This window comes from Geotrypetes seraphini, chromosome 15, assembly GCF_902459505.1.
Source record: "Geotrypetes seraphini chromosome 15, aGeoSer1.1, whole genome shotgun sequence".
NCBI lineage: Eukaryota > Metazoa > Chordata > Amphibia > Gymnophiona > Dermophiidae > Geotrypetes > Geotrypetes seraphini.
The window spans coordinates 55105130-55129534 of NC_047098.1; the positions used below are offsets into that span (position 1 = coordinate 55105130).

At 39.3% G+C, this 24405-nt stretch overlaps 1 protein-coding gene across 2 annotated transcripts in view; it reads right to left on the reverse strand.

The window, feature by feature from the left end:
* Window positions 1-24405, reverse strand: part of ZZEF1 (zinc finger ZZ-type and EF-hand domain containing 1) — a 227694-nt gene that overhangs the window by 43428 nt on the left and 159861 nt on the right. For both annotated transcript variants that reach the window (XM_033921488.1, XM_033921487.1), the window contains exons 41-48: window positions 23789-23963; window positions 20206-20338; window positions 11400-11596; window positions 7043-7162; window positions 4773-4961; window positions 4375-4475; window positions 3636-3771; window positions 893-1252 (exon numbers count right to left, since the gene is read on the reverse strand). In XM_033921488.1, coding sequence (XP_033777379.1) covers window positions 893-1252; window positions 3636-3771; window positions 4375-4475; window positions 4773-4961; window positions 7043-7162; window positions 11400-11596; window positions 20206-20338; window positions 23789-23963 — 1411 coding nt within the window. The remainder of the gene's footprint in view (window positions 1-892; window positions 1253-3635; window positions 3772-4374; window positions 4476-4772; window positions 4962-7042; window positions 7163-11399; window positions 11597-20205; window positions 20339-23788; window positions 23964-24405) is intronic.

Genomic DNA, 24405 nt, shown 5'->3' on the forward strand with positions numbered 1-24405 from the left:
GGGGGGGGGGGTGCCGGATCGTAGGGGAGGCCTTCAAGGGGAGCAATGCCGGTTCTCGGGGGGAGGGGGGGGAAACGCATCAAAGCGAGTTTTCATTATTTCCTATGGGGAAACTTGCTTTGATAAGCGAGCATTTTGGATTACGAGCATGCTCCTGGAACGGATTATGCTCGTAATCCAAGGTACCACTGTACTTAAATCTGGACTTGTTAATTAGAGGTGAGTAATAGAATATACAGAGGGCAGTGCTAAGTAGAGGAGCAAGATGATGGGTAAAAAAGGTTTACATAACAAAACTTCTACCCTCATCTATCCAGAATGGTAAAGACTCAAAGAAGTAACAAAACAAAACTCATCTAAAAAAGCAGCGATACCCTGCAGGTGATCAAGTTTGCATTGCAGATAGCTAGACAATATCTTCAATTAAAGCAGCATAGGCAGAGACATCCAGATAGATCGGGTTGTATTTCTTGTTTGCACCTGGTGGCATCTTCTATGTTAATATACAGTAGACTCTCAGTTAACTGGCATCCATGGGGATTGATAGATGCCGGATAATATGCCTTACCATAAACTGTTCCAAACTACCAGACATGTGGTAGGCAAAGCGTGGACGTACTCAGGTGTGGAATGCCAAGTTTACACTTAAATTTCTGGCAGATTTTATTTTCATTTTTATTTAAAGTATTAAAGTATTAATTTGATTTTTTTCTGGTTGCTTGAGTTCTGGTTAACAGATAGTCTACTTTAATATGTGTAGGATTAAAATGCTTAAGCTACAGTCAAGAACAAAACGTCTCAACTCTTCTATACAGTAATTATATTTATATGGCTAGGCATGTCCTCTCCTTGATTACCAATTCGTGCTGTTAGAAAGAAAGCAAACATTTACCTTTTCCCATAGACTTTTCTCCTCCAGCTGCATAAGTATGTCCAAAATGTATGTCATGTGAGCCGGGCCACTGAGATCCAAGATTTCTTCGTTTACAGCCATGCCATCAGGCCAGTCAGCCAGCAGAGATGCGAGGACATGCCTGGCATAAAGCACAGCTGTGGCCTCATTGACACGGTACAAGTAATCACGTACAGCTTTCTTACTGCGGGAATCCAGCTCCTTGTGCAGGAGCACGGAGCTCTTCGTACGACGCTGCTTGGCATAGCTAAGCTGCAGGTCACTCTCTGTGCTTGTGATCAGTTTTTGGCTGACTGGGCTCGACTCTTCTGTTGCTTTTTCACAGGGTTCAGGTTTAGACTGAAAAGAAGAACAAAACAAAGCTGAAAATAAACACTTCTCTATGTGGTTTACTTTAAAGAATGCAGCCAGTAGAATCATTTCTCCTGTTCTTGTAAAAGCAGAGATGCCAAGTTATGAGGCAGGAGATTTTGAGACAGTTCTGGATTTTTGACCACCCCATCCTGGTGCATTATTGGACTTGCAGTACTGATTTCAATGGCCAGGATCAGGCACTACAAATCTCAGAATGCTTTCAAATACAAATTCAAAAGCAGGACTGCCCCCAAATCTCTAGTCTGGAACTGGGTCATTTGGCATCTCTGTAAAAGAATAACTTTGTAGAAAATTTAAAGGTAATATATAGAAATAAAACAAAACAAAGGAAATAAGGTGATACCTTCTTTATTGGACTAACAATGCATTTTTCATTAGCTTTTGAAGGTAACCCTTCTTCAGATCAGAAATAAGAAAATGTTCATAAATATCAGTATATATAAATAAAACATAAAAGCATTCCAACAGCAGTTTCACAGAAAGAGGGAGGGAGTGGGTAAGGTAAGAAAGAGAGGGCTGAGTGCTTGAGAGACAGAGAGATATAGATGAGTGATAAGGTGATAAAGCAGTATAATTTTATGGTTGTAATGCAATAGAGGACCAAGATCTATGCCGAGTCCCTTCTGGTGGATGTCCAAATAGTCGCTGTATTTCTTTTATAATGTTTCTCAGTTTTTCCAGCTCTGGGGAATTCTCTCTGCGAAAAAGTATAAAAGATCTGCTGTTTGGAGCGGAGGTATGTTGCTCTCACAGTGGGAGGGACAGCAGGGTTCTGCTGCACAGGAGGATGCGAGGGAGGGATAGAAAGATGCTGCACAAGATGGGAGGAAGAAAGGAAAGAAGAAGAATTGGGGTGGAGGAGAGGAAGTGAGAGATGACCGTTGTACATGAAAAAAAAAATAAGACATCCCCGAAAATAAGCCCCAGTGCGTTTTTTGGACCCAAAATTAATATAAGACACTGTTTTAATTTGGGGGAAACACGGTAAATTAATGAGCTAGCTTTTTCACAGTATAGTACCAATTCAATCATAAAACCCTGAAACCATGAAAAAACTGAATCCTCAATTCCAAAATAATTTAAAATTTCAATCATCCGATCAAAATCAGGTGGTGCAAAGAATAGAGTTCCAGATTTAAACTATCTTAGGATTATTCCTTCATACATTCCTGCTGGAAAAGGGGATAGAGAGGTATAGATAGAGGATTACTGCACAGGTCCTGGCCCTGTTGGGCCGCCGCGTGAGCGGACTGCTGGGCACGATGGACCTCTTATTTATTAAACAGATAGGCTTTTACTTTCTTCTGAAATTTCTCATAGTTCATTTCTAATTTAACATTTAACACCCCCCCCTTGGTACACCATTGCAAATCGCCCCAGCACCATTACCTTCTTCACCAAATCATGTGTTCCATTAAAGACTAGGTCTGAATTCAAGAAAGAGAGAGGAAGAGAACATAAGAATAGCTTTATTGGGTCAGACCAGTGGTCCATCGAGCCCAGTAGCCCGTTCTCATGGTGGCCAATCCTGGTCCCTAGTACCTGGTCAAAAAACCCAAGGAGTAGCAACATTCCATGCTACCGATCCAGGGCAAACAGTGGATTCCCCCATGTCTTTTTCAATAACAGACTATGGTTACTGTGGATGGGCAGACTAGATGGGCCATTTGGCCTTTATCTGCCATCATGTTTCTCTATTTCTATGTCTAGAATTGTTTCCCTATTGTCGGTTCCTATACCAAGTGCTCTATAAAGTAGTCCTTGATTTCCTCAATAAATTTTACCTCCCAGTCAATATTGGGGTATTTGAAACCATGAACAATTCTAAAGGACCAAGGAGGTACTATATCAAATCAATGTTAATTGTGGTTAATTGATTTGGTATTTGAAATCACTCATTATTATTTCGACATCCAGTTTATTAGTCTCCCTAATTACATTTCTGCATTTGTCTCTTCATTCAGGCCAGGTGGACAACAGTACACTCTTATCACTATCCTTTTCCTCTTTACACATGGAATTTATATCCATAGGGATTCCAAGGTGTATTTTGTGTCCTTTAGACTTTTTAGCCTATTTGATTCAAGGCCCTCCTTAATGTATAATGCTAATCCTCCATAAATTCAATCCACCCTTTCACTGCAATATAAGTTGTACCTTGGTATGACAGTATCCCATTGGTTATTTTCTTCCACCACATCTTCTTTCTTAGACTTCTGGAATTTGCATACAGATATTTCAAACAATGCTTGGTATGAGAATACTATGAACCCATTTACAGCAAACTCACAATTTTTCAAACACAAATATTCATGATTGGGTAAGAATGAGACCAAGGTATACTCACTAAACTCAGCAAAATAACCATATCTGTGTCCACAGCCTTTGAACTCTGCTCCTCTAATTTTAAACTCTTGCTCGGCTGCCACTTCTGTGCCAATTTCTGGATTTTCTCATCTGTTGTACTTATGTTCTCATCAAATCTTTAAAAAATGAAAAACAGGCAACATTAAGATACAGAGGCGCAAATTATCAGTTTAATGTACAGTGCTGCATACGTCTAGCAGTGCTATAGAAATAATGTAATGTAATGTAATTTATTTCTTATATACCGCTACATCCGTTAGGTTCTAAGCGGTTTGAAGAAAATATACATTAAGATTATAAATGAGAAGTAAGAAGGTACTTAAAAAATTCCCTTACTGTCCCGAAGGCTCACAATCTAACTAAAGTACCTGGAAATTAATAAAGAAGAGAAAATAAAGATGGTTGAAAAAAGAAAAATTCTATGTGAACTTATAGGATGGAAATTAAACTGACAGTGAAGAACTGTATGAATTCAGTTAGAGAGGGTAGGTTACAATCTATTGATGGTATTTGTTTAATTGGAAGGTGTTAAGGTGGGTAATTTGGGGGAAGGTTATCTGAAGGTAGGTGAATCTTCTGGAGGTAAAAGAGGAGGGGTTAAGTAGTAATATAAAATAATAATATAAGTAGTAATAGTAGTTTTTAGCAATAGTATCTTTGGTCTTTCTTTTGATCATGGAATGGGTGATGTTGTGTGCTCATTTTCTGTGGTAACAAACCTCTTTTGAACATCCTGGAAAAAAGAATCTGTCCCTTTCATTTGGAGTTCATACATGGCACGAAGAATATGCAAGGGTGTATCAAGTGCATCATGAGTCACCTGAAACAAAACGCAGAGCAGACATGAAAAAGCCTGAATTACCAGTCAGCTGCTATCAAATTATATTGTTGGAAATTTTAGAAAAAAATAGCTTATTTCCTACATATGAAAGACTTTTATTCTGTCCCTTTGAACCAATATGTCAAAATGAGTACACATGAAAAACTTCAATGCAAGCATTCAATAAATCAAATATTTAACTACATGGATTTCAGGCTTCTGTTGATAGCATCCCCTCACCGAAAACAGCATTCAGCCACCAAATTTAAGCTACTATGAAAATCTAACATGAATTACCAAAAAGCACATTCTGGTAGTCTCATCAAGTCCTTCCAGAGGATCTGATTTGTTTTGCTCCAAGTCAATGGTACTGGTATTGGACTGGTCCAACTCCTTGTCCTGATCCTGTTCTTCTAGTTCTTTTCCTGTCTGCTCTGCAAGGGAGCTGATTTCCTTCTTTGAGGAGTAAAGCATGATGGACAATATCTGTAGGAGGAACACCGATACGTGTTACAGTAACTATGAGCGAGTACCAATAGTGTTCATAACATAATACACAGAAAGCTCATTTGTGATTTGTTAAGTTCAAGGAATTCTTCTACAAATGATGCTATTGTCATGTTTAGGTAGTGATACTAGCAACCACAGGGCCGCTAAAATGAATATATGGCTCGGAAAAATGATGTTAGAAGCTTCTTCTTATTTAGATTTTAGGAAATTACTAAAGACTCAATTATTTAATAGGCTGACATCGTAATGGTTTTGTCTTTTCTCTTATTTCAACCATGTTGCATTTTAGTCTTACGTTTCTTACCTGCATGATTTGCACTTTCATCTTGATCAATTTTACTGAAATGTTCGTACTTTTATTCTGATCAATTAATTGAAATGGATGTACTGTCTTTTGTTGTATTTTATCAAGATTTCATTGAAAATGTATGTATTGGTTTTTTCTTCATGCTGTGAGCCGCTCAGAACCTTCCCGGTATGGCGGCATATAAATAAATAATAATTATTTTTATTAGTTCTTTATAACACAGTGGCAACTGGGCTAAGTATCTTATTAGAAAGCGCACTGTAAAAATGGGGTACTAATAAAATTTGTCTAGCCCCCGTTCTTCTCTGCAGAAGGAAGTCAGTCCACTTATGTTCAAAAATAAATGAAGTGCCTATTTGTAATCTAGGAAGTATGTCCCATCATAATTCATATTGGACTGCATTGTCCCTTCAAGAATCCCCAATATTTCAGAGGCAAAAAGCAGAGAAACCAAGCAAAACACATTTTCCCACAAACCAACCAGAATTGACTTACTTAATAATGCCATTGCAGGGTAGTGTTTTTTTTTAAATTCTGTTCTACCACCATCAACTGTGGATTTTATCATTACACATCAAAGTGTGTGGTGTATCTTGTCACAAAAGATCAGGAAAACCAACCAAATGCTCTAAACCAGGGGTGCCCACACTTTTTGGGCTTGCGAGCTACTTTTAAAATGACCGAGTCAAAATGATCTACCAACAATAAAAATGCTAAACATATATATATATTTATATATACACACCGAGTGTACTTTGTATTTATGTTCAAATATTTTTTTATTATACAGCCCCCCTCCCCCGAAGGCCTGACCCCCCCCCTGAAGGTCTGCACATTCCCCCTCAAAGGTTGACTCCCCCCCTGAAGGCCTGCACTACCCCTTGAAGGACTGCACTCCCCCCCCCTCCCCGAAGGCCTACCCTCCCCACATCCATTTACCTAATTCCAGCAGGGAGCAGTCTGCAGAGAGGATCGCTGGTACTTTAGCGATCCTTGCAGGTTGCCATAGGCCTCAGGAGCTGTCTTCCCTCTGCCCCAAGCCTGTCTCTGACTTAGAGGAGGGGCAGGACCACGGCAGAGGGAAGACAGCTCCTGAGGCCTATGGCAACCTGTAAGAATTGCTAAAGTACCACCTGCCACCGGCCGTCTCCCATTCGTCCCCTTTGGAGATCCCCACAGGAATAAGGAAGTTAAATTAATAGAATACTTAGGCACAGAAAAACCTCCAACAACTGCCCCATAAGAACTGCCTGTCACAATGCTCATTAGTGGAACTGAATAAAAGACAAGTACAATGGATTTAGAAGGGGGACGATCCGCCCGGGTGCACGGCCGGCCAGGTCCGGCCAGTCTCGGACCTCACCTGGTTCTAAAGGTGAATCTTTGCATCCAGAAGAGAGGGAGCAGTGCTGCACCCCATGGGGAGAGTCTGAGTGTGTGCAGTTGACATTTTTATTCTTACCAATCCAAATGCAAATGGGAAAGAATTATATAAAAGGGATTGAAAATGTCTGTCTACTCAGGGGCAAATAATTCTGAAAATTTAACAGCAAGGGATTGAATATGGCATGTGAGGAAAAACCAATAAAAATACATCAACTATGAAAATGGACCAAATTAGACTAGGGGTTGAAGAAAGCCTCCCTCAAAAATGGTCCAATGCATCCAATACATTTCTAAGAAGAATTTTATATTTCGGACGTTAGTCACTCATTTTAGCAGGAAGCAATTATCTTCTCTAGCCTCTTACCTCCAGGTCTCTGAGAAGCCAGGTCTTACTAAAGCCAGTCCCTTTGCTACATTTCTTCACCAGCAGTTTAAGCAAACCAGACTGTAAAAATATTTCCTGGATCTCTTCAAACTCAAGATTCTGCCCACAAAGAGAGAAAAGGTTAAACACCACAGGTGAAGAACTACTTAAAGAGATACAATATATTTTAGCTTACATTATCCAAAATATAAAATGAGCACTCTGATGAAAAAAAATAATCAATCTCCTAATTACACATATTACAATATGCTAACAAGAAAAATTTTAAGGTTCAATTCAGATTGCGAATACAGATAAACCCTTGAATTAACCAATTGAGTATCTCGATCCACAAATGCATTCTTACACTGCTAGCATTCAGGTGCTGTTGTAAATTACCACCACTGGGCAGTGGCATAGTGTGGGACTTTGGTGCCTGGGGTGGTCTCCACACTGGGCGCCCTCCTCTCCAATCTCCCTCGCTGCTTGAGCTCACTCCACGTACTTCTTGAAATGTTTGCCAGCGCAATCAGCATCTTCTACCTGCTGCTTGCGCAGGCTTCGGCTCCCTTCTGCGACCAGGAAGTGATGTCAGACGGGAGCTGAGACCAGTGCGAGCAGCAAGTGGAAGATTCAACTTAAAGAGGGTCGCAGGGAGTGGAAAGGCACCAGTCCCCCCCAAAAAATGGCACTCGGGGTGGTCACCCTCCCCCCACCCCCATTTCACTACATCACTGCCACTGGGTTTTATTTCTGTTCCCGTCAGATTCTGCATATCACATCACCTCCAGAACTGAAACAGTTACAGGACAGAAAAGAGCAAAAGAAATGCACAAGGATGTTAAAAATAAACAGGCATTTTCTCTGATGGAAAGCTTTTAATAACCAAATGAAAATTCATGGGCTAATCTTGTAAAACCCTTTCTAGATGAAACATCCTGGGCTTATTAATATTTAAAAATTATTTCCACATGGACAAGACAATCATTTACAGTAATGCAAACCTTTCATTGCATTTAGTGTAATTTATATTCTATTTATGCACTTCAAAATAATCTTACTATAAACAAAATTTAGGCAGTCATTAAAATGGCACAAAGTCTAGCAGCTTGGTTGGTTATAAAACTCCATGTTAGAGGGCCAGCAGGACATTTCTTTTCACAATTCTTACATATCACAGCTCCAGTGCTTTTTACATTAATTACATAATCCCCAACAATCACTCACTAACTTTGACCATAACCCCTAAACTCACCAGATTCAAAACATATTTCTTTCCCTATAAAACAAAACTGAGCAGTATACAAAAATCTATACCACCCACTTTATTCTTTATTAAAAATTCTCATATACCACTTATATTAACATAAAGTGCTTGTTCAAAGCAGTTTACATAAAAACATTCATAAAATAACATATTACATCATAAGAACATAAGAATAGCCTTACTGGGTCAGATCAATGGTCCATCAAGCCCAGTAGCCCCTTCTCATGGTGGCCAATCCAGTCACTAGTGCCTGGCCAAAACCCAAGGAGTAGCAATTTTTCCATGCTACCGATCCAGGGCAAGCAGTGGCTTCCCCCATGTCTCTCTCAATAACAGATTATAGTCTTCTCCTCCAAGAACTTGTCTAAACCTTTCTTAAAACCAGCTACGCTATCCGTTCTCACCACATACATTGAAAGGTAAAGAAAGCCAGCAACCCAGTGACCCCTAACGAGTCACCTAATCATAGAGAGAGTCATGTATTAGATTCTTTTAAATTATGAGGGGCTGCTGAAAAGTTCTCAGCCCAACCAACAAAGTTGGGGCAGTCTCCATTGAGGGCTATACACTCAATCCAGTGATTTTCCACTTTTTGTGTTCCGTCAGAAAAATATGGAACGAAAAAAGTGGAAAAATCGCTGGACTAAATGTATAGCCCTCAATGTGGACTGCCCCAACTTTGTTGGCTGGGCTGAGAACTTTCCGGCATCCCCTCATACTTTTCATTTGTTTTCTGACCAAAATTATCTGGGCAGCACCTCAATAACTGCTGCTAGCTCACTTAACCTGAAAAGGGCCATGTTTACTTTTTTTTTTATTTTTTTTAATTGCTTCTCATTATTTTCCAGCCCAAGTTCTCTAGGTAGAGGAATCCACCAAACATCATAATAAATTTGGGACACATGTTTTGGACTTGCCCTGTTATTCAAGTTTTTTGGAATACTGTTTTTGTCTTTGTGGAGCGCATTTGGAAAATATCCATTCGTCGTTCTCCTTTGCTATTATTTGGGATTGTTCCTCATTTTTTTCCTCGACTTGAGGGGTGCTACTGTTTTTCTGAAATGGACTGTCGTGGTGGCCCTGAAATGTATTTTGATTCATTGGCTTGAAGATACAGCTCCTGATTATTCTTTTTGGAGATGTCGGATGATTACCCTTTTCATGTGGGAAAGGAGGGATGTGTTGGATTTTTCTACTCTTCCAGGCCGGATTTTTCAACGGACTTGGGAACCTTTCTGGACAACAATGACTCTATTGGCCCGAAGCCGCTTGCTAAATTGTTGAATTCCTTTATTTTGTTTTCCTTTGTGGAGCGCATTTGGAAAATATCCATTCGTCGTTCTCCTTTGCTATTATTTGGGATTGTTCCTCATTTTTTTCCTCGACTTGAGGGGTGCTACTGTTTTTCTGAAATGGACTGTTGTGGTGGCCCTGAAATGTATTTTGATTCATTGGCTTGAAGATACAGCTCCTGATTATTCTTTTTGGAGATGTCGGATGATTACCCTTTTGATGTGGGAAAGGAGGGATGTGTTGGATTTTTCTACTCTTCCAGGCCGGATTTTTCAACGGACTTGGGAACCTTTCTGGACAACAATGACTCTATTGGCCCGAAGCCGCTTGCTAAATTGTTGAATTCCTTTATTTTGTTTTCCTTTATTTTATGTAGTTACCTGGTTGAACTTTTCTGGGTTGAAATGTATTTGGAAGGAGGACCCTGGGAGGGATGGGGGTTATTTATTTATTTTGGGGAGTGGGTTGTGTTGGGTTATTCATAGGTATAGATTTTGTTATTTAAAATACTGAGCTTGTTTGTTTTGCTTGTTACTTACTATTGTTGAGCTCAATAAATATATTTGAATATAAAAAACATTCTAAATTTCAACCTTTCCTATTTCCTTTATAGTAGGGATCCCTTTCAACCAGATTTCACTCGAAATCTGGAAAAGCCATGTTGCCACTTTCTTTTCTGAAAGTCCAAACAAAGCTTCCCAAATGGTTTTTTTTGCCCGTGATTCCATTGCTGACTTCGTTCTGACTCTGTCCCCAAATCACAGGACACCAAGGGACTTTTCCTAAAGCTTAGCATGTTCTAAGTGCCATGTGGCCAACAGGTACAAAATGAGTTGTGCAACATTTAGCGCATGCTAATGAACGTTAGTAAGTTTCCACTGCCAAGTTGTGGCCGATTCTGCCCTGACTTCACCTCCTAATCCACAGGAAGCCAAGGTGACATCCTAGTGATCTATTTATTCTCCCTCTCAGAAGTGTGCAGCAGTCATTAGCTTTTAAGTACTTTGCTTACTATATGTTAATTTTGATTTACTGGCCAGGAACAGCTCCTGGCTAGTTAAATAGCATTAAGTGGGCTGTGAATATTCAATGGGAGATAGCCAGCTATCCCCCATTAAATATTTGCAATTAGCGGCAAGTCCAGTCACTGGCTGCATCACGCAACATAGCTGGTTAGCATAGCTGACCAGCAAATAATGGCTAGATGGACCCACATAAATAGCAGGTCTATCTTCGGCCACTGTAAGTTAGTGGGTCAACTGATGAATATCTTCTTAACCAGCTATGTTTCTAGCAGTCAAAAACTCCTGGAAATTCAATACCGGTCACCGCTGACCACAGGAGATAGCTGGGCTGCCTCTCATGGCTCTTTCTACCTCCTCTGTATGTTTACTTTTACGCAATGTGCACATTGGTATTCTCAGGGCCATAGTTTGGGCAGAGATTTTATATATGTATATTCTTTAAAATTTGTGCACTACTTCGCCATATTCTAGGATCCTATTTTATAAAAGGGGCATAGGTACTTAAACTACCTTTATAAAACAGGTAAATTTTTAAGAACTTTTATGGACACCCTTTTATAAAATTACCCTCTTCCGACTCCCCCCCCCCATGCAATATTTCACAGACCCATGCTGAGACTGTGTTGATCAAACTCTGGGAGACTCACACAGCAAAAAAAAAAAAAAAAAAATTATAAATGAAGGACAGAACAAAATTAATCTTCGTTAAAACTATAGTTGGGTTTCAAGTCTTTCCTCTTCAAACATAAACAAACATGTGAATTTGGTTTACCTTAATTGTCTTATAAAGCCCTTTAAGAGCAAGAGATAAGACCCATGTTGCTTCCACTGCCTCTGGAAAACTGCTGTCCATGTTCATCTGCAATAGGTGGATTACAATGAAGGAAAAATGCTGGAGATACCGGGTGAGCTGGGCTTTTGAGTCACCGCTTTCAGAATCGCACTGATGGATCAGCTGGTAGTCTTTCACTAGAGAGACAACATTCAGAAATATGATGCTACATTTGAACCCTGCATCCAAAACTATTGTTACCATTTACTATTCGGAATGATATTCTTGAGCTAGACAATTATGGGATATTGATGAACTGAAAAAAAAAAAAAAAATCTAAGAAATTAATACTGCTGGAATAGATATTCAACTGGTGGTGATCAACGTTTGCTGACCGCCACTGGCATTATTCCTAGAAATTCAATGTCAGTTTACATCGGGCTCAGACTGAATTTCCAGGTATACGCAAGGCAGTGAAAACAGCCGGTTAAGTACGATATTCAGCACTTCAGTGGCTATAGTGAAGCACATAAAGAGAGAAGTGTGTTTTATATGGTCCTTTGCTGTTATTATAGCTGCTTAAGTGTTGAATATCGGCACTTATTAATTTATTGCCTTTTCAAAGTTTCAAGTTCAAGTTTCAAGTTTATTTCAATTTGATAAATCGCTTATTACATACTAAGCGAGTAACATTAAAATATAAGATAGATCTAGAGTTCATTATACAACTTTAAAAGGGGTTAAAAACAAACTGACAGACTCAGATACATAAGGAAGAGAAGACAGTTACAATATTGATATTTTTCATAATTGGGAAGAGAAGAAAAACCACATAAGGGAAAAACATATGGAATGGGATTAAGATTGTTAGAAATGAATTATTTAAACATTAAATGCATCTCTAAATAGAAAAGTTTTAAAATTATTTTTGAATCTGCTGAGATCTTTAACTTCTCTTATATATAAAAGCAAGGCGTTCCAGGTTAAAGGGGCCATTACTGAATATATATCGTGACGTCTGGTTCCAATAATTTTCAAAGAAGGAATCATTAGCAATCCCTGAGATGTAGATCGGAGTGAGCGTGTTGTGTTGTAAGGGATGAGTAACCGATCTATAAATTGGGGTTCGTTGGTGGGTAACCTTTTAAATATCGAAAGCAAAATTTTATAGGTTATTCGTTGGTTAATGGGAAGTCAATGTGAGTCAATCAAAAAGGGAGTTACATGATCAAATTTTTTTCCATTATGAATGATTTTAACTGCAGTATTTTGGATTATTTGTAAACGTTTCTTTTCCTTTTGAGTAATGTTTAACAATAGTGAGTTACAATAATCAAGATTGGCGATGACAAGTGAGTGTATTAAAATGTTTAGGGATTTGGGTTCTAGAAACTTAGACATAGAACGAATCATACGCTCAAGGCGGTATATAGCAAGAATAAGTCGAACATCAGAATAGTCCTACTGGGTCAGACCAATGATCCATCTAGACCAGAATCCTGTTTTATTAATTTGCAATAGACAGCAGTAAAAATTCTATATTTAGATTATAATACAAAGTATGGCATAGTATGTTACATGATCTGGTTGAACTTGTTTTATTAAACAGTGCAAACGAAGTCAAAATTCTTCACAACATAAGTCTATAGTACAATCCAATGCAAGAAAAACAGTGAAGGTGACCGTAGGTGCTCAATTTCTTTATTGTATTTATCCGGACTTGACACATACATGTTTCTGCACTACGGCCTGCTTCAGGAGTCTTTTCAACAAAATCCTTGATAATGAAAAACTTAAAAGAAAAAAAAGCTTTATTTGTGTGACTAACAATTCACCAGGAATAACGCTATTATAATAAGCAACTTGATGTGGATAACTATAGAACCCAACACGGTCAGTGTTTCAGCTATAACAAGCCTTCCTAATGGGTCCTGAAGAGATGTACCAATATTTACTCGTATATACATGGGAAGAGCAAAATCAGGGTCCTCCAAAATGTCCCCAAGTACTGCCTCCCCCTTTCAACAATAATTCAGTGCAGGAGGCGGCGGCAGTACTTGGACATTTTGGAGGACTCTGGTTTTTCTTTTCATATGTCTATAATTATTGGTACATCTCCTTAGGACCCCCGAGAAAGGCTTGTTGTAGCCAAAACACAGACCGTGTTGCATTCCGTGGTTATCCACATCATGTTGGTTGCACTGGATTGTACCATAGACTTATGTTGTGAAGAATTTTGACTGTTTAATAAAGCAAACTCATCCAGATCACTTGTCTATTGTTTTCTGGAAGACTCTTGTGGTTTTCCAATTTTGTTTGAATTCATAGTATGTTACATCACAATGTCAGCACAATGCACAATAAAACATTTTAATAGACAGCACAGGGTATAAGCAAAGGAGTATATAGACAGAAGAGAGAGAGTAACAGAGTTTAGAAAATAAGAGACTAATTTGAAGAAAGTTGCAAATGAGGTCAGACTAGTGCTTGAAAATTATCTCACCTAGGATAGGAGTGGATAAACATGTCTTGCTACAGTATGTGCAGCCAAGTGTCACTCTTTGTGTGTGACTAGCAAATTAGTTACTTCTTTCAGGGAGTGCATTCCAGTGTGGGGGGCTACTCTGGAGAAGGCTTGCTGGCAGGTTTCACATCATGTGATGTCCTTTAGAGAGGGTGTGGTTAGGGATACCTCTTGGAAGGACCTTAGAGACCTTGAAAGTGTGTAGGAGATGATCTTATTCTTCAAGTATACTGAGCCATTTCCTTTGAGGGTCTTGAAGATCAGACAGTTTTGAATTTAGCTCTATATTATACTGGTAGCCTGTGAAGTTTCTGCAAAAATGATGTGATGTGCTCATATTGATGTGAAGCATTCTAAATCAATTGGAGCTGGTGCAGACCCTTTGTAGTCAGACCAGTGTAGAGTGCATTACAAATAATTCAGTCTTGATGATATCCTGGCTTACACAACCAAGACAAGATTTGCCTTCCCAAGGTGAGGAGAGAGGCTGTGTAGTTATCACAAATGATAGTAGTAACTCTTGAAGGTTGCTTGGATTTGGGGGATCAAAGTGTTGAATCTAGCTGTATTCCAAGGTTCCTAACTTGTGATTTAAGAGGGAGTTTCTATTTCCCAAAAGAGATTTTGGTGTCAGGGACCATATAAGCTTGGTTTTACTTGGGTTCAGACAGTTTGTTGTTTTTAACCCATTCTTGAATTGATGTTAGACAGATAGTCTGTTTATTGCTATAGATAAATCAAGTTCAATGGGTATGAGTAGCTGTACATCATCCGCATAGATGTGTGTTCATTGACCAAAACAGCTTGGCTAGTGGCTTGAGGTAGATATTGAACAGAATAGGTGACAATATTGATCCTTGTGGTACCCCATAGGTCAGTGCCTTCAAACAGTATGGACTGTTGTCTGTCTGATAGACAGAATCTGAATCACGCATATCATGATCCACAGTGTCAAAAGCTGCTGAGAAATGTAGCACTAGTAACACAAACAGAGGCAAATCCCCTGTCTGTCTTGGTTTCTGTGAAGATCATCTAGTAGGGATACAAGACTGTTTCTGTTCCATAACTGGGTCTAAATCCAGATTGACATGTGTCTAGCCAGTTTCTCTCTTCAAGCCAGTCATTAAGTTGGGCACAAACTATTTGTTCTATAAGTTTTTTTTCAGAAATCAGATGTTAGATACTTACTAGTAACTTTTGAGTTTGTCCTGATCAAGGTTTATTTATTTACATATTTATATACTGCAAGATCCAAAATTCTCTGCAGTTTCCAATAAAACATACACATTAAAATACATTTCTAAAACAAAAGATGAACCACTGCTCTTTTTAATGCTGTTGGTAGTTGCCCATTTGAAAGCGAGAAGTTCAAAATTTTTATGGCACTTTTTATGAAGCCCCTGCTTGCCTATGGCACTATCTTTGATGGGCAGGGGTCAAGGGAGCAGGCAGCTGGTCAAAGATCTCTTAGGATTTTGTCATAGTTCTTCTCTGTGATTGGGTTGAAAGAGTTCCATATGTCTGCATTAGGAGGGAGTGTTTGTTTGCTCCTGATTAGCTGATTGGAGGTTGGGTGGGACTGCCTGTAAATCCTGACAGAGACACTTAATTTTGTTGGCAAAGTATGGAGCAAAATCATTGCAGTTCAGTTTTGACTGTGGAGGCTGGTTCTGTTGTGGGGAATACAATAGGTTCTTTTTGGGTATTTCATCATCCAGCATGTGAGCTTTACAGGTTGCCCAAAACTCAATAATTCATTTATTGTGTGGGATTCATAGATATGAACATAGAAACATGATGGCAGATAAAGGCCGAATGGAACATCAAGTAAAGTATAAACTGTTATTGATGGTGTTTTTGAGACTGAATAAGTCATCACCTATATATTTGAAGGACTGTGTTGCGCCATATGTTCCATCTAGTTTACTGCGTTCTGTGGGGTCATTTCGATCCAGTTATTCCATCTCATAAAATTCTACAGCATGAAACATTAAGAAAAAGTGTTTTCTCCTGTGCTGGACTAATGGAATGGAACAAGCTTCCAGCATATCTTCAACAGCAGAAAGATTTGGGTCAATTTAAGAAACTGTTGAAGTGACATCTTTTTTTGCCAGACGAAATATGCCTCTTAGTAATGCGAACTTTTGTTGAATTGATACACTGATAGTTTTGCAGTGTGTATGCATGAGTGTTTTCTTCTTTTGCATTGTTTAAATTATGTATGTGAAGTTGTGATCCGCCATGTATAAAGTTGGAATACAAATACTATAATCTATAAACTATGTTGAACAGGTGCTTGGTTGAATTGGCATTAAGAGAAATATTGGTTTTTGGCTGCTGCTAAGGCTTGGCAGTACTTTGTCATACATTTCCTACAGTTTAGCCTGTCCTCCTCCAGGCGAGATTTACACCAGCTCCTTTCCAGTTTTTGTCCTTCTCGCTTAAGGGTCTGAAGTTCTGGAGAGAACCAAGGTGAGCATTTGTGAGTTGAACATCAGCCCTTTTTAGTGATGCTGTTTTCTCTAAGGTCTTAACTAAGGGCTCCTTTTACAAAAGTGCGCTAGCGTTTTTAGCTTTAGCGTGCGCTCCCTGAAAAACTACCACCTGCTCAAGAGGAGGCAGTAGCGGCTAGCACGCACTATTCCCCGCGTTAAGGCCCTAACGCATCTTTGTAAAAGGAGTCCTATGTGTGTACTCCAAATATCAGCCTGTTCTGACACTGTAAGCTGTTTTATCCAAAGCCTCTAGGAAATTCTCAGAAGTCAGCTATTTTTTTTTAATCACTGATCTCCTTCCAAACTTGGGAGGTGCTATTTGTGTTCCAGGTGGTTAGTTAGTGGAAAACTTAATTAGAAAATGATATGTCCATGTTAGGGGTGTAATGTCAATACTGCTCTCTCAGTATACTGGGATGACAACCCCTTTGTAGAATACCAAGTCTAATATGTGACCTGTTTCATTAATTGGAGAATTAATCGCCTGTGTGAATCCTGGCACTGTCACTGTGTCCAGGAAGACAGCTGTGGTTTCAATGTGTAGATTGAAATCTCCCATGATCACCATCCTAGGGTAATTCAGGGTTACTTGTGAAATCAGATCAAGGAGTTCTTACACAGATGATATGTTGTTGCAAGGTGCTCTGTGTATCATGAGCACCCATACTGGTAACTCCTCTTGTAGCTGGATTAAAAGAGATTCAGGTTCATTTAGCTGGGGAATGATGATTTTGTGCAGTTTGATTGTATCCCAAATCAGGACTGCTACCCCTCCATCCCATCTTCCTGGTCTTGGTTGATGTTGGATGCTGAAACATGTTAGGCACAGTTCAGCCAGTGGTAGATCCCCCGCTTTCATCTAGCCAGATTTCACTTATTCCTAAAATGTCAAGATTCTGTTCATAGATGACATCTTGGATCAGCTGATCTGGCATTCACCAGTTCCAAAGCATGGTCTGAAGGTAGCTTTGATGTGGCAATGAGGTGATCTTTTAGGTGTTTGACCTTAAATGGCTAAGTGCCGACTCTGTATGCCCCCAAAGTAACTTAGGCACTCATCAGGCATTTTCAGCAGTGCTATCCAGTTTAAGTGCCCTGAATAAGGTTATGGTTATTTTTTACTTGCTATACCGCCTTTCCTCCATCAATATCAAAGCAGTTTACAATACATTGAATAGTAATCAGGTACTCTAGGTATTTTCCCTATCTGTCCAGGCGGGCTCACAGTCTAACTATATGGTACCTGAGGCAATGGAGGGTTAAGTGACTTGCCCCAAGTCATAAGGAGTGACACTAGGATCAAATCTGCAACCTCAGGGTGCAGAGGCAGCAGCTCTAACCACTAGGCCACTCCTCCACTACACTCCTCCAGGTTCGCGATTTAAACAGCCAGAAGCTGTTTCTGACTATTTAAATCGCTTTGAATATCTACCTCACTGTTATTTTTCTCTTACAGTTCTGCAAAGGGACCTCGATAAGCTGGAGGACTGGGCAAACAAATGGCAAATGCGCTTTAACGTAGATAAATGCAAGGTCATGCACATAGGGAAAAAGAACCCGTTGTTCGAGTATAAAATGGGGGGGGGAGATTGCTGGAAGACTCCGGACTTGAGAGAGACTTGGGTGTGCTAGTGGATCCATCCATGAAACCATCCGCACAGTGTGCAGCAGCCTCGAAGAAAGCCAACAGGATGCTGGGCATCATCAAGAGGGGCATATCAACCAGGACGCGGGAAGTCATCATGCCGCTGTATCGAGCGATGGTGCGCCCACATCTGGAATACTGCGTTCAATATTGGTCGCCGCACCTCAAGGAGGACATGGCAGTTCTTGAGAGAGTCCAAAGGAGGGCAACGAAACTGGTAAGAGGGCTGGAAAACTGCCCATATGCCGAGAGGCTGGATAAACTGGGGCTCTTCTCTCTGGAAAAGAGGAGGCTCAGGGGGGATATGATAGAGACCTTCAAAATACTTAGGGGCATAGAGAGGGTGGACAGGGACAGGTTCTTCAGACTAAAAGGGACGACAGGGACGAGGGGGCACTCAGAGAAACTGAAGGGAGATAGGTTCAAATCAAATGCAAGGAAGTTTTTCTTCACCCAAAGGGTCGTGGACAAATGGAATGCGCTCCCGGAGGAAGTGATCCGGCAGAGTACAGTACAGGGATTCAAACAGGGATTGGACAGATTCCTGAGGGAAAAGGGGATCGTGGGGTACTGAGGGAGGTGCTGGGGTGTTGCATAAGTATAGACAGCTCACCAGGTCGTGCAGGTGCAAGGCCGGAGGGTTAGGACATTGATGGGAAGATAGGACTTCGATGAGAAACCTAGGGGGCAAGGGGGCCCCTTCTGGTGATTAAGGCAGGTCATGACCTGTTGGGCCGCCACGGGGGCGGACTGCTGGGCGGGATGGACCTCTGGTCTGACCCAGCAGAGGCACTGCTTATGTTCTTATGTTCATCTAGATCATATTACTTCCAGTATTTCCCCACTTCCTCTACGACATATAAGCCAAGCAACGCAATGCAATTCCATGGCTAAGAGCAGCATGCAATCCCCTTCAGCTACAACCAGATTTTATACCAGTAAGGGAACTTAAAGCACATTATGGTTGCTGAATCAGTTAGGAATATTATGATGGATGCAAAGCTCTGAGAACCATCACCTTCTCTGCCCCGTTGGACAAACACAGGCAGACAAACAGATCTACTCACACACTCTCTCTCTCTCTCTCTCAGTGTAATAATTTTTGGCTGGAAAGAATAGGTGGGTTAGAGGCCATCAGTGCACTAACCTGAATTTATTATACCTAATTTTTGCACATACTAAGTAAATGCAAAGTAACCTTTAACTAAAAATAGATGGCAAAAGTACAAAATAAATAGACCCTATAGTATCTCCTAGCCAATTCTTCAAACCTTACCCCCTAAACAAGCAACCTCCATCTGTAACCAGAATATTTCTTCCCTCAACATTAGGTAATAATCTTCCTAACATGAATGTATTGCTATTCTTACCTGATATGTAAACTTGATATGTAAACTTGATATGTACCTGATATGTAAACTTCCTGGAAATGTCCAGTTTTCTTCTAATTTTGTAATCCGCTTAGAACCGCAAGACACAGGCGGAATAGAAATCATGAATGTAATGTAATGTAATGTAATGTAACCTTGTAGGGATGTAACAGTAAATGCACACTAATTCTTAGTTGTGAAGTCCTTTTCACATGGTGTGTGCATAGGGAGTGGCAGACAAATGTAAAACCAAAAGACTTCATTTCATGGTCCCGACCACCTTATCCATATAACCTACTACAGTGAATTAATGTTCCTTTTAAAAGGTTGGCTTCTTGCAAAGGAGGCAGAAATGCAGTATTTTAGCTGTGTTACTTACTATACTACGGAAAAATTAATGTTAAAATGGCACTGCTGTACTATAATGGTCATATCCAGCACTACCTAGAACAAGGAAACTAGATATGTGTGTGCAATAATGATCAAGAGACTTATGGCCTCTTTTACAAAGCCGCACTAGTGGCTGCCGCGTGGCAATAGCCCCGAAGCCCTTTAAATTGTCCCAGTTTGCATCAGACAGCAAAACGATTTTGGGATCCTAATCATTAAGGATTTCTACATCTCCCATAGGCACAAGAAAGAAAGACCAGTTCTAATGGATCAAATCTTTTACGTTTTTGATTTATATAGGGTAAAATATCAAACACAATTCTTAGGTCACCCAGAAAGCTATTTAAAAAAAAAAATAAATAAAGACTTAAAGTCAAAGAACCTGTTTTCCTTTTCCGGGTTTTGACATCAATGATCACCGCCCTATTTTTCTCCGTGAAATGCTTCAGGATGATGATATTATGAGGCTCATTGGCACTATCCACATACACTGAAGAAGTCCCCATGCACAGCACCTACAGTACGAGGTGGAAGGAGAAAGATTAAAACAACCCTCCTGCAAAAGCTCCTATCAGAGACTTCAATATTTCTGCTTGCTTTATCTTTTGTCAATGAAATTATTTTTATGTTCTCCTATTTACCCTCAAACTATCTGAATATGCCTCACACACACGTGACATGCAACTAAAAGTTTAACCAAATAGAAGCAAATTGTCCCCAAAAAGACTTTTCAAGGTACACCACCTTCTTTCTACTTTAGGCTGCTTGCATCTGGAAAGGTAAGTAGAACAAATTCTCTGCTATTTCATAGTTTCAAAGTACTATGCTTCAAGTGCAGAGTTTCATTTGAAGGTTTTAGTTTCTACTATGGATCATTCTTTCTCTGTGTCCATATTCACTTATTATTTAATGTACTGTACACTGACTTGAGTGATATTTATGTTTTTTTGATGTTTTAAGTTTTTTATTGATTTTTACATATAACAACAAGTGTCATAAATTGTCATACAATTATTTTAACAATACACTTGATATATCTATAATGTATTTTATATAATATATATCTTATATTATCTTTATTACAATTTTATATATCAATAAATTATAATGATTTTATCAATTATTATTTAATTATTAATCCTTTTCCCTCTCTTTATTTTGTTATTGTCACATAAGAATAATATCTATTATGATAGATCATTTATAATTTACGACAAAGAGAATAAAAACCTTACCTCCTCCCACCCTCCCTCCTTTAACCATTATCTTAATATGGGAAAAATGAAAATCAGTTGTTACAATATTCTGTTAATGGTCCCCAAATCCTCTTGAACTTATCTATATTACTTGGGTGATATTTAAAAAAAAAAAAAATTTGCAAGTAATAAATGAATAGAAATAAATACCTGCCTTTTAGAACCATACTTTATGTGTTTTTTTAAAAACCTGTCAGGTCAGCATTGAAAAGCATTTATGCAGACAGTATCAGCACCAATTGTATAAATGCTACCTTTTTTACCATTAAAATTCACAGCAGTTCTTTTTAAACTTTAGTTAGATTGTGAACCTTTGGGACAGTTAGGGAATTTCCAAGTACCTATCTTATTTATTTTATTTATTGTATCTTTTAATGCATCATTTTTTTGTAAACTGCTTAGAAACCTCACGGTTATTAGCGGTATATAAGAATTAAATTAAAAATTAAAATGAAAAAAAATTAAAACTCTTTATACAGAAACCAGGCAAAGCTGTATGTAGAAATTCTAAGAATGGTTGGCGGTGGGAGGGTCTAAAAACAAAAACTCGGTGACTGAATTTTACCAATTAATGTATTAGTTACACATGTGACAGTGCTCAAACAGCATGCACAATCAGAACTGATCTACACTTCAATGCTGAAAATACTCATTTATTTATTTATTCAATTTTCTACATCGTTCTCCCAGGGGAGCTCAGAATGATTTACATGAATTTATTCAGGCCCTCAAGCATTTTTCCCTGTCTGTCCCGGCGGACTCACAATCTATCTAATGTACCTGGGGCAATGGGGGGATTAAGTGACTTGCCCAGGGTCACAAGGAGCAGCGTGGGTTTGAACCCACAACCTCAGGGTGCTGAGGCCGTAGCTTTAACCACTGCACCACTCTAGAAATCAAAATGTAGTAAAAGTGAGCCAAGTAAAGGACAATCAAGCCATTGTGACATCACTGATGAGGTTGGCTCTTAGGCATTGGTGGAATGAGGCATTGTGACATCACTGATGAGGTTGGCTCTTAGGCATTGGTGGAATGAGGCATTGTGACATCACTGATGAGGTTGGCTCTTAGGCATTGGTGGAATGATGCATTGTGACATCACTGATGAGGTTGGCTCTTAGGCATTGGTGGAATGAGGCATTGTGATGTCACAATACCAGCTCTGGTGATCAGAGGCTGAAGCTTTTCACTCTATTTATTTATTCAATTTTCTATGCTGTTCTCCCAGGGGAGCTCAGAACGGTTTACATGAATTTATTCAGGTACTCAAGCATCTTTCCCTGCCTGTCCCGGCAGGCTCACAATCTATATAATGTATCTGTACATATCTTTGTATGTACCGTACATGTTTAAGCTGCTGAGTATTTATTTATTTATTTATTAGGATTTATTTACTGCTTTTTTGATGGAATTCACTCAAGGCAGTATACAGCAAGAATAAAGTCAAACATAGGCCATAGACAATTACAGCAGTAAAAGTATTCAAATTACAATGTCAACACAATATGCAATAAGACATTTTAGTAGACAGCATAGGGTGTAAGCAAAGATGGAATATATAAATAGTTAAGAGCAACAGAATAAGGGGGACTAATTGACCTCTGTGTGACAGTTTTCAACTTCAAGTTTCGCCATAAGGAAAAGTCTGTTTATTAGAAGCCTAAACTTGCAAAATGACAAAACCAAGTTCAGGAATGCACACATTACTGATGAACAAAATTGTTGCAAGAGAGATATGGACAGCGAGTCCCAGCTATTGTAGGATGGTGAGACCCAGCAGCCAGGCTTAGAGAGCAATTGTCCATAGCCTGTGGCCAAGCACTGTCATTGTCATGGCTGAACTAGATAGGAGAGGGATTATGTGTCAGTAGTTGTGAATGAAGGCTCATGGAACCAGCTTCTACTAGGGTTGAGGAGACATGAGCTTTTCTAAAAGCCCAAAAGAGCAGACAAAAACTACCAGGACAAAAAGAAAAAAATACTGCTCTTGATGGATGCATGGTGTTCTAATAATTATCAGTACAAAAGGAAGTGGGAACGGACAATGAACACTCTACTGAAGATCACTGATGTACAACCAACTTGTTTATTTCATAAAAGGACACAAGCAGCATTATCGGCATTGCAGAGTCCCTGAACCATACAGATTTATAATGGTTGAAATGGCTAAATAGATAAGTATTGCATTAAAAAAAATTTTGATTGAAAAATGAAAGAAAAATAATAAGAAATATGATCTTAAAGATGGTTTCAGATGCATTATTTAAAAATGTAGTTTGCAAAATCTCCTGTTTTGCATCATAAGGAGAAGTGGGATCATATTTCCAGGTTCAGTAATTAACATTGATACTATGCAAATAAGAGAGTATCAACTTTCTTTTCTATGGCGTGGATGTCCAAACAACTAGGAGAGATGCTTCAGCCCTCTCTGATGTGTTACACACACCAGATGCCAAGAAACCAAGAACAGTAGCATTCAGAACTCTAGCAGCTATACTGGCCCTAAAGATAGTTGAACTGTGTATGGACTATCTGGCTTTACAGGACCAAACTAAGAACTATCCAAAGACATACTTGAGCTTTCAAGAACACAAAGATTTTTTTCTTTAGATATCAAGGTGGCAAAATCATTTAAATAAAAGGGTATACGATATAAAAACATTATCTACAGGCCTATGCACAAAAATTCAACCCTAACAATTTCCTTACCTCTGGAAAGCCTACCAGCACCAACAAAGTGAAAATATTGATGCGCTTCAGCTGGAAAGGGAGCTGTTTAATGCAGTGGTCCATGAAGGAAGCAATCACAGCATGCCACTGAAGGCAAGCATTTAACCCCCGAAGAATTTCGGCCATGGAGCATGCCCAGTCCAGACCTACCCGGCTGAAAGAGAGAAGCATTAACACACAAAACAAAATTACTTTTAAAATGAAACTGAGTCATTTTAGAGAATGCATTAAAGGTGGCTGTTTCCCCACATTACAGCATTTTCAATATGCTTATTCAGATAAGCTCCTATCTTACAAACGATGCATGTCATTTTGGTCTCTTGTGTCTAAATATGAACATTCCTGTTTCTCCTCACAATTTGCTTACTCTTTAAGTCTATTTCTTAAATTACAGAATAAAATGTGTGGATTTTACTTTTGGCAACCTATGGCTTGAAATGATATTCGCAGGGCACAAGTGCTCTCAATCTCGCCTCTTTGCAGATGACTGCTTCCCTGTGTGTGCCTCATATCTCTGAAAGAGGGGGAGGGGGCCTCTGGACTAGGCTCTCAATGTGGCTCTTGGACCCAAAGCTTACCCAGCCCCAGTTTAAATG